General features: G+C 39.8%; 1 protein-coding gene across 6 annotated transcripts in view; it reads right to left on the reverse strand.

Moving 5' to 3' along the window:
* LOC144960853 (uncharacterized) overlaps positions 1 to 17,500 on the reverse strand; it is a 339,688-nt gene that overhangs the window by 27,472 nt on the left and 294,716 nt on the right. For all 6 annotated transcript variants that reach the window (XM_078894238.1, XM_078894240.1, XM_078894239.1 and 3 more), the window contains 4 exons: positions 6,494 to 6,638; positions 2,888 to 3,059; positions 1,767 to 1,881; positions 21 to 174 (listed from right to left, as the gene is read on the reverse strand). In XM_078894238.1, the coding sequence (XP_078750364.1) occupies positions 21 to 174; positions 1,767 to 1,881; positions 2,888 to 3,059; positions 6,494 to 6,638 (586 nt within the window). The remainder of the gene's footprint in view (positions 1 to 20; positions 175 to 1,766; positions 1,882 to 2,887; positions 3,060 to 6,493; positions 6,639 to 17,500) is intronic.

Below are 17,500 nucleotides of genomic sequence, written 5' to 3' on the forward strand. Positions count from 1 at the left end.
TTCTAATTGTGACGTCATACCTGAGTTGTGGTATATCGCCCATGGCGTCCCATACAGTGAAGTTGTCGGCAAACAGGATGTTACTAATGAGATGCACAGCCCCGTTCGTGACCCCAATGTCCTCGACTTCAACCTTTGACCTTATTCGTTTGTTGGGCGTTTCCAAGTAGATATCTGTAGGGATAAATTAAGTAATAGAGAGAAAAAAAAGGAAACACACAAGCAATCAACAAAAGGAAACAAGACACAAGGGGTGAAAAAAACCAACAACAAAAAAAAAAAAACCAACAAAACAAACAAACAAAAAAAAGAATAAAGAAAAACAACAACAAACAAAAAAATAACTATTCAAAAAACTTACAAACGAACCAACAAACAAAAAATTCCCTCTTCCCCCCCCCCCCCCCCCACCCCCAACCACCCCTAAAGAAAGATTGTGCAAACCTACAGTCCAACGCGTTATTATTAACAGGTCTGATAACCCACATCGTCAGGGGTTAATCGATATAATGGAAATACCCTCGAGTCAAAGTAAAACATTGTCCATTACAAGAATGTTAAAGTAGGCCCTTCATTGCGTTAGATTATCAGACCTGAAAATGATATGTACACGTCGCTACAGTCCCGTGTAGAAGATCGTGAGGACTTGAGGAACTTCCTCAGTACAATTTATTAGAGAAGCTGATAACAACAAGAGATGAAGTGAGTAGGAAAGTGCCAGAAGACAATAGAGAATTAAAATTTCGCGGCGATGATAGGGGTTTGAACCCGCGATCTTGCTGGTACGAGAACTCCGCCTGTCCGGGGAGAGCTTGACGCTACCGTATTAGCTATCCACGATCCCAAAAAAGATCGTCTCTAACTCCTAGTCATTATTAGAGCCCTCACTTCCCGACTACTTGAGATCGCGGGTCCAACACACATCGAGACAGGGAGAACAGCTGGATGGATGAAAAAGTGGGGGATGGCTGAGACTAGCTTGTATACATGTGGATGCCCAGAGCAGACGATGGAGCACATCCTTAGAGAATGCCAGGATGGGCCGAGATGCACTGACCATGACCTATGAGTCTGCTCCCCGGATTCTGTGGAGTGGGTTCGGTGTTGGAACGACAAGCTATGATGATGACCGAGATGGACGTCCTAGTCGGTTGGTTAGGGGGAAAACAACTTTGAGCTTTGAGCTTTTATACAGCGCAATATCCACTAAACGTGCTCAAAGCACTTTACAAGGGGTCCCTGGTCAACAGCAACTTTTAATATGTAGGACAGGACATAACGCCTGTTAGGCGATATTACAATTTTTCGGACAAAGCCAACGCTGTTAACTTCCAGGTACTCATTTTACATCTGAGTACGGTGAGAGAATGCGAGTAAAGAGCCTTCTCCAAGGACTCAACTATGCGCCGAGCGTGAGGCTCGAACCCAGGACCTTCCGATCCGAAATCGAATGTCATACCACTAGACTACATAGCCGCACAATAAAACAATAATGCCCTTCCGCCATGACATCATAAGATATCGTCCCCGAGGCATTCCACGAAGGAATATAATAGATAAATCAGCATACAAGATGTCTGATGCCAACAGGAATCACCCATGTTGTCCAAGTGAGCAAATTGGGGGTTAAAAACCTTGCCCAAGAGAAAAAACAAACCCAAAGTGCCTGTAGCGGGGGATCGAACCCGGGACTTTCCGGGTCACAATGCAATGGTTAATTAGGAGGCGGACGACAATAGAAAATAATAAAAAGATAATATAGTTACCGTCTCCCTGTTTGACCACGGTCAAGGGTTGTCCGTTCATTGTCCTGAGAAGTTGACCATTTTCTAACTGTGACGGGGTGATCAAGCTATCGCTCACAATGTGGCCGAACAAAATCTGAAAATGAAAATGAACAACTTAAAACTAGAGCATTAAAAGTTGAGCATTTATATTACGCAATTTCCACTTATCTCGCTCAAAGCGCTTTACATGGGGTCCCTGGCCAACAGCAACACGTAACACATAGAGCGAGACATGACGCCTGTTAGAGAATTTTAATAATTTTTTTCGACAGGGACAACGCTGTTAACGGCCAAGTACTCATTTTACACCGGAATCTGATAAGATAATGTGAGTAAAGAGCCTTTTTTTCCAAGGATTCAACTATTTGCGTCTCGGGACTCGAACACAGGAACATCCGATCCGAAAATGAATGTCATACCACTAGACCACATAGCCGAACCACTAACTTAATATCCAGTATCGTCCTCATTCTGCAGTGCTCTGAAAAAAAAAAACCATATTAAAAATTTTGGCCAGAAAACTCGTCCTTCAAATATCGATCGATTTAATTACCCTAATCTTGGCAAAAACTCTCAAACCTGGGACTTCGCCTAATGTCTCTGAAGGACTACATAACTTGTCTGCCGTATAATGAACCCCCCCCCCCCCCCCCCTCCCCTCCTTTCAAACAACAAAACGTATCTTCCACCACCGTGCCTCTTTGTGGTCTAGTGCTATGACACTTGCCTTCGGATAGGAAAGCCTTGGTTCGAATCCCGCCCTGACTGATGCAAAGTTGAGTCCTTGGAAAAAAAAAGAAACAACCAAACAAACAACTTCTTTACTCACATTCTCACACTGTACTCAGGTGTAAAATGACTATCTGGCTGTAAACAGTGTTGTCTATGACCGAAATTTTTTTTTGTAATATCGCCTAACAGGCGTCATGCCTCGTCCTACATGTTAAGTAATGCTTTTGGCCAGGGCGCCTTTGCAAAGCGCTTAGAGAACGTTTAGTGGATATTTGCGCTATTTAAAAGCTCAATTATTTTTTAAAATATTTTTATTTTGGCAAGAAAACTGATTCGTTAAATATCAATCGATATTTTGTTTTGTTTACCTTTTCAATGCCTGTTTGGTCAATCCTATTTTCTTTCTTCATGAGCTCTGACTGGTAGTAGAGAGGAATCTTTCCGAACGCTTCATCCGTTGGTACAAACATGGTGACTCTCCGATTGGACAGAACTTCTTTCTTGTCAGTGGAAAGACCCTGCACCAGCTGATGCCACATTCTGTCAGATGAAAAAAAAAAACACAAACATGGTCACCCTACGATTGGAAAGAAGTTTTTTGTTGCCAGAGGAAAGACCATGTAACAGTTGATGATACATTCTGACAGGAGAAAAAGAACCCCCCAAAAAACCCCCCAAAAAACCCCCCAAAAAACCCCCCAAAAAACAAAACAAAACAAAAAACAAACATGGCCATCCTACGAATGGAGAGACACTTTTTTTCTTGTCAGAGGAGAGACCCTGTAACAGTTGATGCCACATTCTGTCAGATGAAAGTTTAAAAAAACACAAAAAAAAAAAAAAAATAAAAAAACAAAAAAAAAAAAAAAACCACAAACATGGTCACCCTACGAATGGAGAGACACTTTTTTTCTTGTCAGAGGAGAGACCCTGTAACAGTTGATGCCACATTCTGTCAGATGGAAAAAAAACACAAACATGGTCACTCCACGATTGGAGAGAAATTCGTTCTTGTGGGAGGAAAGACCCTGCATCAGCTGATGCCACATTCTGTCAGATGAATTTTTTTTAAAAAGGCAAACATGGTCACCCTATGAATGGACAGACACCTTTTTTGGTTAGAGAAAATACCTTGCAAAAGTTTATGCCATATTTTGTACGGAGAAAAACAAAAAACCCAAACATGGTGACCCTACGATTGGATAGTACTTCCATCTTGTCAGAGGAAAGACCCTGCACCAGTTGATGCCACATTCTGTCAGGAGAAAACACACAAACGAAAAACAACAACAACAACAACAACAACAACAACAACAACAACAACAAAAATAATAAAATAACAAGAATACACAAACATGGTCACCCTACGATTGGACGGAACTTCTCTCTTGTTAGAGGAAAGACCCTGCAAGAGTCGATGCCACGTTCTGTCATAAGAAAAACAAAAAGCCCAAACATGGTCACCCTACGATTGGACGGAACTTCTCTCTTGTTAGAGGAAAGACCCTGCAAGAGTCGATGCCACATTCTGTCATAAGAAAAACAAAAAGCCCAAACATGGTCACCCTATGATTGGACAGAAGTTTTTTGATGTCAGGGGAAAGACCCTGTAACAGTTGATGACACATTCTGACATGAGAAAAAAAAAAGAAAAAACAAAAAAAAAACAAACAAAAAAAAACAAAAACAAAACACAAACATGGTCACCCTAGGATTGGACAGACACTTTTTTTTTGTTAGAGGAAAGACCCTGCACCAGTTGATGCTACATTCTGTAAGGAGAAAAACAAACAAACAAAACAAAATAGAGAAAAAAAAAAACATGGCCACTCTACATAATTGACAGACACGTTTTTCTTTTCAGAGTAAAGACCCTGCATCTGTCAGGGGAAATGCAAAAAAAAAAAAAAAAAAAAAAAAAAAAAAGAGCACAGACATAGTCACCCTACGATTGGACAGACACTTTTCTTGTCATAGGAAAGACCCTGCAACAGTTGATGCCAAATATTTTGTAAGGAGAAAAACGAAAACAAAAAGAGACATGGTCGCCCTACGATTGGACATAACTTTTTTCTTGTCAGAGGAAAGACCCTGTAACAGTTGATGATATATTCTGACAGGAGAAAAATTGTAAACCCCCCCCCCAAAAAAAAAAAAAAAAAAACAAAAAAAAAAACAAAACAAAACAACAAAAAAAAAAAACACAAACATGGTCACTCCACGATTGGAGAGACACCATTTTTCTTGTTAGAGGAAAGACCCTGCAACAGTTGATTATATATTCTGTCTGGGGAAATACAAAAATCCCAAACATGGTCACCATATGATTGGACAGAACTTCTTTCTTGTCAGAGGAAAGACCCTCCAGCAGTTGATGTCGCGATCTGTCAAGAGAGAAACAACCCCCCCCCCCCAAAAAAAAAAAAAAAAAAAAAAAAAAAAAAAAAAAAAAAACCAATCAAACAAACTTGGTCACCATATGATTGGACAGAAATTATTTTCTTGTCAGAGGAAAGACCCTGCAACAGTTGATGCCACATTCTGTAAGGAGAATAAAGGAAAAACGCACAAATGGAAAAAATATCATAATTAAATTGGGGTGGAAGGGGAAGGGAGAGGGAGATGTAGGGGAGGAGCGATAATAAAATGAACAGTTTTGGACAGATTGCCATAGAAATGTAATATCTACTAACAGGCGTCATGCCTAGTTCTACATATTGCATGTTGCTGTTGGTCAGGGAGCCTTTATAAAGCACTTTGAGCACTTTTAATGGATATTGCGCTATATGAAAGATCATTTAAAAAAAGAACTTTTGGTTGTATAATGAAAGAGAAAGGACAAGTACAGCGAGCATTGCTAAAAAACTGACCTTTTTAATAGCGCAATATCCACTAAACGTGCTCAAAACGCTTTACAAGAGGCCCCTGGCCAACAGCAACATTAAACATGTAGGATGGAAAATGACGCCTGTGAGGCGATTTTACATATTTTTTCGGACAGAGACAACGCTGTTAACGGCCGGGTACTCATCTTACACATGAGTACCGTGAGAGACTGTGAGTAAAAATCCTTCTCCAAGGACTCAACTATGCGCCGAACGAGGATCGAACCCAAGACCTTCCAATCAAAATGCGAGTGCCATACCACACTGGACAGGACAATATAGTCGCATGACAACTATAAAGGGATGCCGATGGCTGGTTTGTGTGTTTTTGTTTTTGTTTTAATGGGTTTTAAGGCGCTTACAACACATTAAGATCATATCAGTGCCAGTAAAAACGAAGACAATACTCTTCAACAGTCGTAACGTCACTTCCTTCCTAATGACGCATGGTAACTTAGTAACACTGGCTCTAAACTATCGGAACAATGGCGGACGCCGTATGAAATATTTCTCCGGCGAGGATAAAAGCGTATCCAGAGGAAAAAAACCCCATAAATTTGATCATGTTTTGACTTTTATACATTCTGATCACAAGGCATATGAAAAGTTCTAGCCAGCATAAAAAATAAAAAGTAATGATTTTCTTTGTTTAGAACCAAGATGGCCGCCGTTGCCAGGCGGCGTGACATCAGACTATTGAATCGTATTGGGTTGTACTGATTAATAATTCAATGTATCGATAAAATATCGACAGATCGAATTTTTGTGAGGCGATGTATCGTAAGACATCGATATCGAAAATGTGACCCTCCGTCTCAAAACGGTATTATGTCGGGATGATTCAGACCCCAAAATGTGAATTTAGAGATAGAATGATGAGAAATTGGACATTAGAAGTTTTTGCAATGCAAGAAATAGTCTTTATACTCCACCAGAACGTACAGAAATTAAACCCAAGTTTGATATTTGTGGCTATGAATTAAATTTCCCTTACCGAGTGGATCCCGACATAATACCGCTTTGATACGGTGGGTCACAAATTTGTGATACCGCCCAACACAAGTTGACATTATTCCCAGCCAGACTTACTTTGTATCCGGTAGGGAATCTGTGATTTGTACAGCGTTGTGGTAGATGTAGTAGACAAGGTTATCGATAACGTGGATCACTCCATTATTGGTGGGGATGTTAGCTTGGATAACCTTTGCATGGACTCGTCCATTCACCATGTACACTGGGGAAACAGAGATGGAAGATGAGAGAAAAAAAAATTGAGCTTTTTATATAGCGCAATATCCACTAAACGTGCTCAAAGCGCTTTACAAGGGGTCCCTGGTCAACAGCAACATTTAACATGTAGGACGGGACATGACGCCTGTTAGGCGATATTACAATTTTTCGGACAAAGACATCGCTGTTATTGGCCAGGTACTCATTTTACACTGAGTACGATGAGAGAATGTGAGTAAAGAGCCTTTTCCAAGGACTCAACTATGCGCCGAGCTCGAGGCTCGATCCGAAAGCGAGTGTCATACCACTAGATCACATAGCCGCACATGGATACACAGATACATAACTCACTCAATCCTAGAGATTTTGCTACTTTTTAAATTGGAAAAAAATGTATTAAAAATGAACATGTACATAGATAGTTTTATTCAACTACCATTAACATGTCAAAACTAAAAACATTAGCTTTGATACTACACCTATAATTTGTCTCATAAAAATGTAATAAATAGACATGGGGTAAAAGTAACCCTGTAAACTACGGATATAGTCGGTGTTAGGTTGAGTGAGTTAAATATACATTATTATAACTTAGAAAACGTAGGTGCTGCCTGAAGCCGTGAACATTAAACTACTAAAGAAAGATTGAAAAGGAGAAGTATGTGCGGCTATGTGGTCTTGTGGTATGTCCTCGCTTTCGGATCGGAAGGTCCTGGGTTCGAGCCTCGCGCTCGGCCGGCGCGTAGTTGTGTCCTTGGATAAGGCTCTTTACTCACATTCTCTCACGTGTAAAATGAGTACCTGGCCGTTAACAGCGTTGTCTTTGTCCGAAAATTGTAATATCGCCGAATGGCTCTCAAGGACTATATAACTTGACTGCCGTATAATGAATCGCACCCCCCCCCCCCCCCCCCCCCCTCTTCCTTTCAAACAAAAGAACGTATCGTCCACCACCATGCCTCTATGTGGTCTAGTGGTATGGCACTCGCCTTCGGATAGGAAAGCCTTGGTTCGAATCCCGCTGTGACTGATGCAAAGTTGAGTCCTTGGAAAAAACAAACAAACAAAAGGAAGATGAGAGATAAATTTAATTAAAAAATAATAGCATTCCCTTAATTCATCTCGAAATAGAAATTTGTCTTTTGCGTCTATTCCATGGGAAGACCTGAAATAACCCAGACGTCAGCCGCAGTGCACCGCCGCAAAGTGAACTAGGGCTAGGTGACTTGTTCAAGGCCACACAGCCAGGCGGGTAGTCGAATTCGGTACCTTTTGGGTACGAAGCAAAGATTGTACCGCTGAACCACGATTTACCTTTGAGTTTTTTTGGGTTATTAAAAAAAAAAAATAGTGCAATAAACACTAAACGTGCTCAAAGCGCTTTACAAAGGGTTGATGACCAACAACAACACGTAACATGTAGAACGAGACATGACGCCTGTTAGTCTATAGATAGTTTAAAGATGATGTCACTCAGGCCTTTGTTATTGTTTTTTGCCATCCGTGTTTATGAGTAATGCTCACTGAACTGCATTAACCTGACTATAAACGTTCATGGATACACACAGTTTTGTGTGTTGTCCGTTTACTTCCGGATGGCAAGTTATGACTTCTAGCATATAGTAGTATGCGCTTGACTAAAGCTATACATGCATCCGAAGTATAACGGCCAACACACAAAACTGTGTGTATCCATGAACGTTATAGTCAGGTTAATACATTCAGTGAGCATTACTCATAACGCGATGCAAAAGCAATAACAAAGACCTGAGTGACGTCATCTTCGAACTATCTATATTACACTTTCAATGTTTTTCCCCGACAGAGACAACAGTTCTAACGGCCAAGCATGGTGCTCAATTTCTACCAGAGAACGGTCAGAGAAATGTGAGTAAAGAGGGGCTCAACAATAGTAGTTGAGCGAGGTTCGAACCCAGAACCTTCCGATCCGAAAGTGAGTGTCGTACCACAAGGCCACATAGCCGCACAACATAGCACCCCTGCTTTAGCAGTCAGTAAGAGGTCCCAGGTTTGAGTTTTTTTTTATGTTGTCAAGATGAGGGTCATTTAAATCGTTCGATATTTGAAGGGCGAGTTTTCTGGCCAAATTTTTAAATACGTGTTTTTTTTCTTCTCCAGAATACTTCAATGAACAGGTTTAAAGATAGTATGCGCTTGGCTAAGAAACTCACAACATAGCCATCCGGAGAAAATAACGGACCGACACTCAAACCCATGTGTAACCTTGAACAGCATAGTCTGGTTGATACAGTGTGCTGAGCATTACTCATAAACGCGGATGGCAATAGGCAATAACGAAGACCTGAGTGACGTTAACTTCGTTCTAGCTATAACAGCGTATCCGCTGACTCAATAACATTTTTGTCGCTATTGTTAGACTCGTCCAGTTGCGTTATTGCACACCCCTATGACGTGTGAGAACAATGGACTCGTCCTGTTGCGTTATTGCACACCCCTATGACGTGTGAGAACAATGGACTCGTCCAGACGACCTTGCCGCATTGGGTGATCTCTGTGCACTGAATGACCTAGACAGTTTACAGTTCACTATGTCACAGTGTGCTCAGACTCTCTCTCTCTCTCTCTCTCTCTCTCTCTCTCTCTCTCTCTCTCTCTCTCTCTCTCTCTCTCTCTCCCTCCCTCTCTCTCTCCCTCTCTCTCTCTCTCTCCCTATATATCTCTCTCTTACTCTCTCTCCCTCTCTCTCCCTCCCTCTCTCTCTCCCTCCCTCTCTCTCTCTCCCTATATCTCTCTCTCTTTCTCTCGTTTATTTCTCTCTCTCTCTCTCTCTCTCTCTCTCTCTCTCTCTCGTTTATTTCTCTGTCTCTTGTTTATCTCTCTCTCTCTCTCTCTATCTCTCTCTCTCTCTTTCTCTTGTTTATTTCTCTCTCTCTCTCATTCTCTCTCTCTCTCTCTTTCTCTCTCTCTCTCTCTCTCTCTCCTGTTTTTATTATCTTTCAGTCTTGCTGCCTCTATCACTCTATCTATATCTTCCTCACCCATTCTCTCTTTCTCTCTCTCTATCCCTCTCTCTTTCTCTCTATCTCTTCCTCTCTCCCCCCCCCTCTCTCTCTTCCCTCCTCTCTCTCGCTCTCTCTCTCTCTCCTCCCCTCCCCCCCTCTCTCTCTTTCTCGCTATTTCTCTCTTTTTTATTTTTAGTAATGTATTATTATTACTTTAACTGTTTTTTTTTCAGTAGTTTTCCGCTGAAGATAATAATTATATATAAAAATCTTAAATGGATCTACATTTATTTGACCCCGTGACCTAACCTTGATCTTGGGTCATTATAGACGTTAGGAGTCATGACGTAATGGACCTGTTTTAGTACACAGAGGTCTCAGATTTGATCCGGTCTATTTCATCTGATATACTATATTATAGATAGAATGAAGTTGACGTCACTCCGGTCTTTGTTATTGTTTTTGCCATCCACGTTTATGAGCACTTCTCACTAAACTATATCAACCAGACTATAAAAGTCTAAGATTACACACAGTTTTGTGTGATGGTCGTTATACTTCCGGATGGCAATGTTGTGAGGTTCTTAGCCAAGCGCATACTATCTATAGTAAGAAGAAGGAGATAGATATATAGATAGAAACAATAATATTGTAGAAGTTGATCATATTTATACTTGAAATATTATATAAATAGCTCCTTTTATATAAAAAAAAATTAGCATATTATTTCATGGTTTCGTTTTATATTTATAGAGACTAGAGTATCTGGCCATCAAAATAATAAACCATCCCTTGAGGAGTAGAAATAATTCATGGAAAAGCAATAGAAGGAAAGCTTCTCTAATACCAACAATAAAACATATTTATACCATGAATTTAGTCTTTTACCATCTGGAGAAGGTTTTGTCAGATTAAATGTAGAACTAACAGTATAATCAACGTTCGTTCATCAGCATAAAATTTTGAATATTTCATATGTACAGAAACCAAGGATTGATTCGTTGACTGATTAACTGATTAATTTATTTAATGTAAGATTAACTGACCAATTGATAATGATTAAATTTTTGGTGTCGAATTGCCACAATCGTAACAAATTGAAAACGAAATGAATATGTTAGGTGTGTTATCGCACGTGTGAAAGAAGAAAGGAGAGAGAGAGAGAGAGAGAGAGAGAAGAGAGAGAGAGAGAGAGAAAATAAGTAGGATGTAAATATCTGTTCAATCTTAGTTATCGTTAACATTAAAAAGTTAACTAAATGACAAATTGCCATATTTATGGACAATAAAGATCTATTATTATTATATTATTATATTATTATTATTATGTTTTATTATTATATTATTTAATTATTATTATATATTATTAATTCAGATGTTCAACCCAATTCCGGAGCTTTCCATTATACAGCGCAATACTCACTGAACGTGCTCAAAGCGATTTAGAAAGTGTCCCCGACCAAACATGGAGTAAATATCGCCTAACAGGCTACACGTAATGTGTCGACTGAGACATGATGCCTGTTAGGCGATATATATATATATATATATATATATATACATTGTATATGTTATAATTTTTTTACAGACAGAGACAACGCTGTTAACGGCCAGGTACTCATTTTATACCCGAGTAAAAACCTTTTCCAAGGACTCAACTATGCGCCGAACGACGCTCAAACCTAGGACCTTCCGATCCGAAAGCGAGTGCCGTAACACTAGACCACACAGCTGCACTTCTCATAAAAATGACAATAAAAACATTCACAAAGAGCCGAGTGACGACAATTTCGTTCCATCCATAGTTTGAATGATGGAATTTAATGAGATCTACTCATAAAAATGGCTGTCTAAAAACGATAACAAAGAGCAGAGTGACATCAATTTCGTTCCATCTATAATCTGGATGATAGAATTTACTGAAAATCACTCATAAAAATGGCTGTCTAAAAACAATAACAATAAACAACAACTGAGTGACGTCAATTGTTCCATTTAATGATGATAATACTGAAATCTCACAAAATGGCTGTCTAAACTAACAATAAACAAAATGATGACTCAATTTCACTTAAGCCACACGCCTTTGAGTGAAGACATAATATTAAATCTGGCTGTCGGGTGTTGTGAGTATTCGTCATTCGGTTCACTTCATTTATTCGAGGCTGCATGATACGGAATAAAGACGATAGATATTATAGATAGGTCGAAGATGACGTCACTCAGGCCTTTGTTATTGTTTTTTGCCATCCGCGTTTATGGGTAATCCTCACTGAACTGTATTAACCCGACTATAAACGTTCATAGAAACACAGTTTTGTGTGTTGGTCCGTTATACTTCCGGATGGCAATGTTGTGAGCTTCTTAGCCAAGCGCATACTATATATAGGCTAAAGTTCACAAAAGTAAAACATACACCCCTGCGGTAATTGTAACAATAGACTCATCCAAAAACCTTAATGCACTAACTAAATATACCAGTTTTATGGCGTACTCGGTCCGAATGGTTATGACGCGGTACATGTGGTTCATCGCGACGGATCTGGGACAACACACACACACACACACACACACACACACACAGACACATACACACACATCACACACCATGACCTTCGTAAAGTTATGGCCTGATACTGACCAAAAAAATGACGTCAAAATGCCAGTCTTTTGTCACAAACTGTATTAACCCGACTATAAACGTTCATGGATACATACAGTTTTGTGTGTCGGTCCGTTATACTTCCGAATGGTAATGTTATGAGCTTCTTAGCCAAGCGCATACTATCTATAGATAGTTCGAAGATGACGTCACTCAAGTCTTTGTTATCATTTTTTGACATCCGGGTTATGAGTAATGCTCACTGAACTGTATTAACCCGACTATAAACGTTCATGGAAACACAGTTTTGTGTGTTGGTCGGTTATACTTCCGGATAGCAATGTTATGAGCTTCTGAGCCAAGCGCATACTATCTATAGATAGAATGAAGTTGACGTAAATGGATCAATAGGGACACTCAATGTACATTTTATCAAAATTGATAGGGACTGAGATTAGCGGAAGAGTAGCGTCCCTTGATTGGACGTCACCTTACAGAGAGAACGTCACTTTGGTTTTGAAGTGTCTCAAGCCGCTTTCATCGGAAGCGAAGACGAGAGACGCATGTGCACAACCAACATGACGTTATCTCTCTAATAACTTCGCCGGTGACGTCACAGACTATGGGTGACGTCCAATCAAGGGACGCTACTCTTCCGCTAATCTCATTCCCTATAGAAGGGAAAATGATCAGGTTGTCTTGTTTGCTATGTTGTCTTGGTATGACACTCGCTTTCGGATCAGAAGGTCCTGGGTTCAAACCTTGCTCGTCGCATTGTTTCAGTCTCTTTACTCGCCATCTCTCACCGTACTCAATCAGGTGTAAAATGAGTACCTTAACGTTAACAGCGTTGTCTCTGTCGGAAGAAAAATTGTATTACCGCCTAACAGGAGTCATGTCTCGTTCTACATGTTACATGTTGCTGTTGGTCAGGGACCCTTTGTGAAGCGCTTTGAGCACGTTCAGTGCATATTACGCTTATTCTTTTTTTTTTTTTTTTTGCCATCCGAAAATATAACAGACGAATATACCTTGAACGTCAAAAGATAGAATGAAGTTGACGTCACTCATGTCTTTGATATTGTTGTTTGCCATCCGCGTTTATGAGTAATGTTCACTAAATTGTATTAACCTGACTATAAACATTCAAGGTTACACATAGTTTTGTGTGTTGGTCCATTGCACTTCCGGATGGCAATGTTGTGAGCTTCTTAGCCAAGCTCACACTATCTATAGATAGTATCCGCTTGGCTTAAAAGTTCACAACATTGCCATCCGGAAGTAAGCAAGACCAACACACAAAACTATGTGTAACCTGGAACATTTATAGTCTGGTTAATACAGTTTAGTGAGAATTACTTCTAAACATGGATGGCAAAAAAACTAATAATAAAAATCTGAGTGACGTCAGTTCGTTCTATCTTTAGTTCACGAAGGCTACGGTTGGACACAATAAAGGGACATAATCGGTGAAATACGCATTCCCCTCATGTTTACGTTCTCCAGTCACTTGGAGGGCACAATAGACACCTAGATAACCACGCTTCTCGGACAATCGTCATAAAGTAAACAATGGCAGTGATTGGAAGACTTCACAGGTTTTACTATCGCTGGTATGTGTTTAAGTAAAATACCCCCTGTTCTACCGCTTGATAAGTAGAACTAACACAGAAAACTATGTGTAAACTTAAACGTTCATAACCTGATCGAGAAAATCGTGTGATAACAAGTCACCCGTTTGGCTGTATAAAAACAATAACAATAATCAGAGAGAGGTCGATTTCATTCACATTACTGTCTATAAACAACCAACTATGTTTGTCCGAGCACGTCACTCAGGTCTTTGTTATTTTTTTTTGCCATCCTCGTTTATGAGTAATGCTCACTGAACTGTATTAACCCGACTATAAACGTTCATGGAAACACAGTTTTGTGTGTTGGTCCGTTATACTTCCGGATGGCAATGTTGTGAACTCCTTGGCCAAGCGCATTCTATCTATAGATAGAATGCGCTTGGCCAAGGAGTTCACAACATTGCCACCCGGAAGTATACGGACCAACACACAAACTCTGTGTAACCATGAACTTTATAGTCTGGTTAATACAGTTTAGTGAGAACAACTCACAAACGCGATGGCAAAAACAATAACAAAGGCCTGAGTGACGTCATCTGCATTCTATCTATAGGCTAGAGTTCACAAAAGTAAAACATACACCCCTGCGGTAATTGTAACAATAGACTCATCCAAAAACCTTAATGCACGTGTGAGGGTGTGTCGCAAATTTCATGTTTTGATTGGTCAAAAATCTACTAGTTTAATAAAGTTACACTATCTTTACCCAATGACGGCAATTGGGTGATTCTTATCTATAGGTATTCGTCTCGTTCAGTCTCAGTGCTTTTTCCTATCTTGTACCCTTTTGACCTCAGTTGACTCTAGCACACTTAATCTGTACTCGACACGGCGGGGACTATTCTGCCGAACTCTGGAAAAAAAAACTCATATTAAAAAATTTGGCCAGAAATCTCGTCCTTCAAATATCGATTGATCTAAATGAGCTTCATCTTGGCAAAACAAAATAAAAAACAAAACAAAAAAACCCCAAAAAACTCTCATACATGGGACTTTGCGAAGTCCCAGGTTTGAGAGTTTTTGCCAAGATGAGGGTCATTTATATCGAGTGATATTATTTGAAGGACGAGATTTCTGGCCAAATTTTTAAATATTTTTTTTTTTGTCCCCCAGAGTACGGCAAAATTCTGTACCAATTTGACCTTGTGTGCTATATATAGAATGTCAAGGTGAAGGTTACAAGTCGTCAGTGTTAGAAACGTTTTGAGATGACGTATTATTAGGTCTACAAACCAGGGTTGCCAATTTGACAGATTTTCTGCCAAATGTCCTTTTTTGGGGGCAGAATTTGAAGTCGTCTGGCAGAAAAAAAAACGGTTTGGCAGTTTTGGCAGATATTTGGCAGATTTTATTTTCCGCGGCCTAGGGATGAACGTATAGGTCTACTCCACGTTTTCCATGGCAATTTATATGTATGAGTGATTTTTTTTTTAAACTTGGGAAATGAAAAAAATAATATGACATCGGCCTTGCGAAATTTTTGTTTAACAAAACTGATGAGTTTTCAAAGTGGGTACTATAAATAGTACGGTTTGGCAGGTTTTTGTGGTATTTGGCAGATTTTTAAAATCCAGTTGGCAGAATGCCTGAAAATAATCTGGCAACCCTGCCTCAAACGCGTTAACCTTCGTGAACTCAAAGCTTTATGCCAATGGGAACGATCTATATTCATTTTTTCGTCCAACCAAGTCATCAATCACATGATATGTTGCTGTCCAACGATTGGATATTTCTTTAGAAATGTAAACACGCTGTTTTGTTTATGAAAGTTGTTTTACACCCATGTGTCAAGCTGAACAAAATGACCAATCGTGATGTTAGATATTTAAAAAGCGGTGAGCAGTTTTCATTCTGTGGGTCACTTTGAGCACATATTCCAATGTGACCAATGACCTCGAGCACATGGAAATGTTATATAGATCATGCCCATTGGCTGTGGTTTTGTGGTTGGTCACTCACTCGACTTCGGATCGGAATGTCATGAGTTCGAGCCTAGATTGGCGCGTAGTTGGGTCCTTTGAAAAAGACTCTTTACTCACACTTTCTCACCGTACACAGGTGTAAAATAAATACCTATCCGTGAACAGCGTTGTTTTAGTCGGGGGAAAAAAAATTGTGATATCGCCTAAAAGGCGTCATGTCTCATTCTATATCTTACGTGTTGCTGTTGTCAGGGACCCCTTATAAAGCGTTTAGTGGAGATTAAAAAAACTTGAGCTTATATAGCGCAATATCCACTAAATGTGCTCAAAGCGCTTTACAAGGGGTCCCTGGCCAACAGCAACACATAACATTTAGGACGAGACATGACGCCTGTCAGGCGATATTACAAATTTTTGGGACAGAGACAACGCTGTTAACGGCCAGGTACTCATTTTACACCTGTGTACGGTGAGAGAATGTGAGTAAGAGTCTTCTCCATGGACTCAACTATGCGCCGAGCGAAGCTCGAACCCAGGACCTTCCGATCCGAAAGCGAGTGTCATACCACTAGACCACATAGCCGCACGTTTAAACATGCAGATTACTCTATATAAAAGCTCAAATTTGACCACCATGCCCCCCGACTGTGGAACTCCATCAATATTGAAACTAAAAATAGTGAAAATCCACTTATCTTTAGAAAACGATTAAAAGCTGAACTTTTCTGTAGGGCATATAATTTGGACTCTTAGTATGTATTTTATTATAATATATTATGTTATCATCGAATTTGTGTGGTTTTTAACATGCCAGTTCTATATTTGTGTATGACACATGATGTGTTGATGTAAAGGGCCAGTGAGCAATTCTAAATTGGAACTAGGCGCTATATAAGTTCATTATATTATATTATTTATTATTTTGTTAGAACACATAGTTTCATTCTACTCATCTGTGGTTTTGTGGTATGCCACTCGCCTTCGAACTGGAAGGTCACGAGTTCGAGTCGCACAGAGTAGTTGAGTGCAAGGAAAAAGGCTCTTTACTCACAGTCTCTCATGTGTAAAATGAGTAATGACCGTTTACAGCGTTGTCTATGTGGGGAAAACAATTGTATAGTCACCTAACAGGCGTCATGTCCTATCTTACATGTTAAGTTTTGCTGTTTGTTCGGAATCCCATGTAAAACGCTTCCAGCAAATTAAAAAAAAAAAAGTTGAGCTTTTATATAGCGCAATATCCACTTAACGTGCTCAAAGCGATTTACAAGGGCTCCCTGGTCAACAGCAACATTTAACATGTAGGATGAGACATGACGCATGTTAGGCGATATTACAATTTTTCGGACAAAGACAATGCTGTTAACGGCCAAGTACTCATTTTACACCCGAGTACGGTGAGAGAATGTGAGTAAAGAGTCTTTTCCAAGGACTCAACTATGCGTCGAGCGAGGCTCAAACCCAGGACTTTCCGATCCGAAAGCGAGTGTCCTACCACGAGACCACATAGCCGCACATATTTAGTGGATATTGCACTGTAAAAGTTGTCTAGATATTTTTAAAACTCAAATGAATGGGAGCGATCTTCAGATAGAACGAAGATGACGTCACTCAGGTCTTTGTTATTGTTTTTGTGCCATCCATGTTTATGAGTAATTTTTACTAAACTGTATTAACCAGACTAGAAACGTTCAAGGATACACATAGATTTGTGTGTTGGTCCG

The sequence above is a fragment of the Berghia stephanieae genome, chromosome 15 (genome assembly GCF_034508935.2).
Source record: "Berghia stephanieae isolate SIO BIC M18660-M18661 chromosome 15, UCSD_Bste_1.3, whole genome shotgun sequence".
Taxonomy (NCBI): Eukaryota; Metazoa; Mollusca; class Gastropoda; order Nudibranchia; family Aeolidiidae; genus Berghia; species Berghia stephanieae.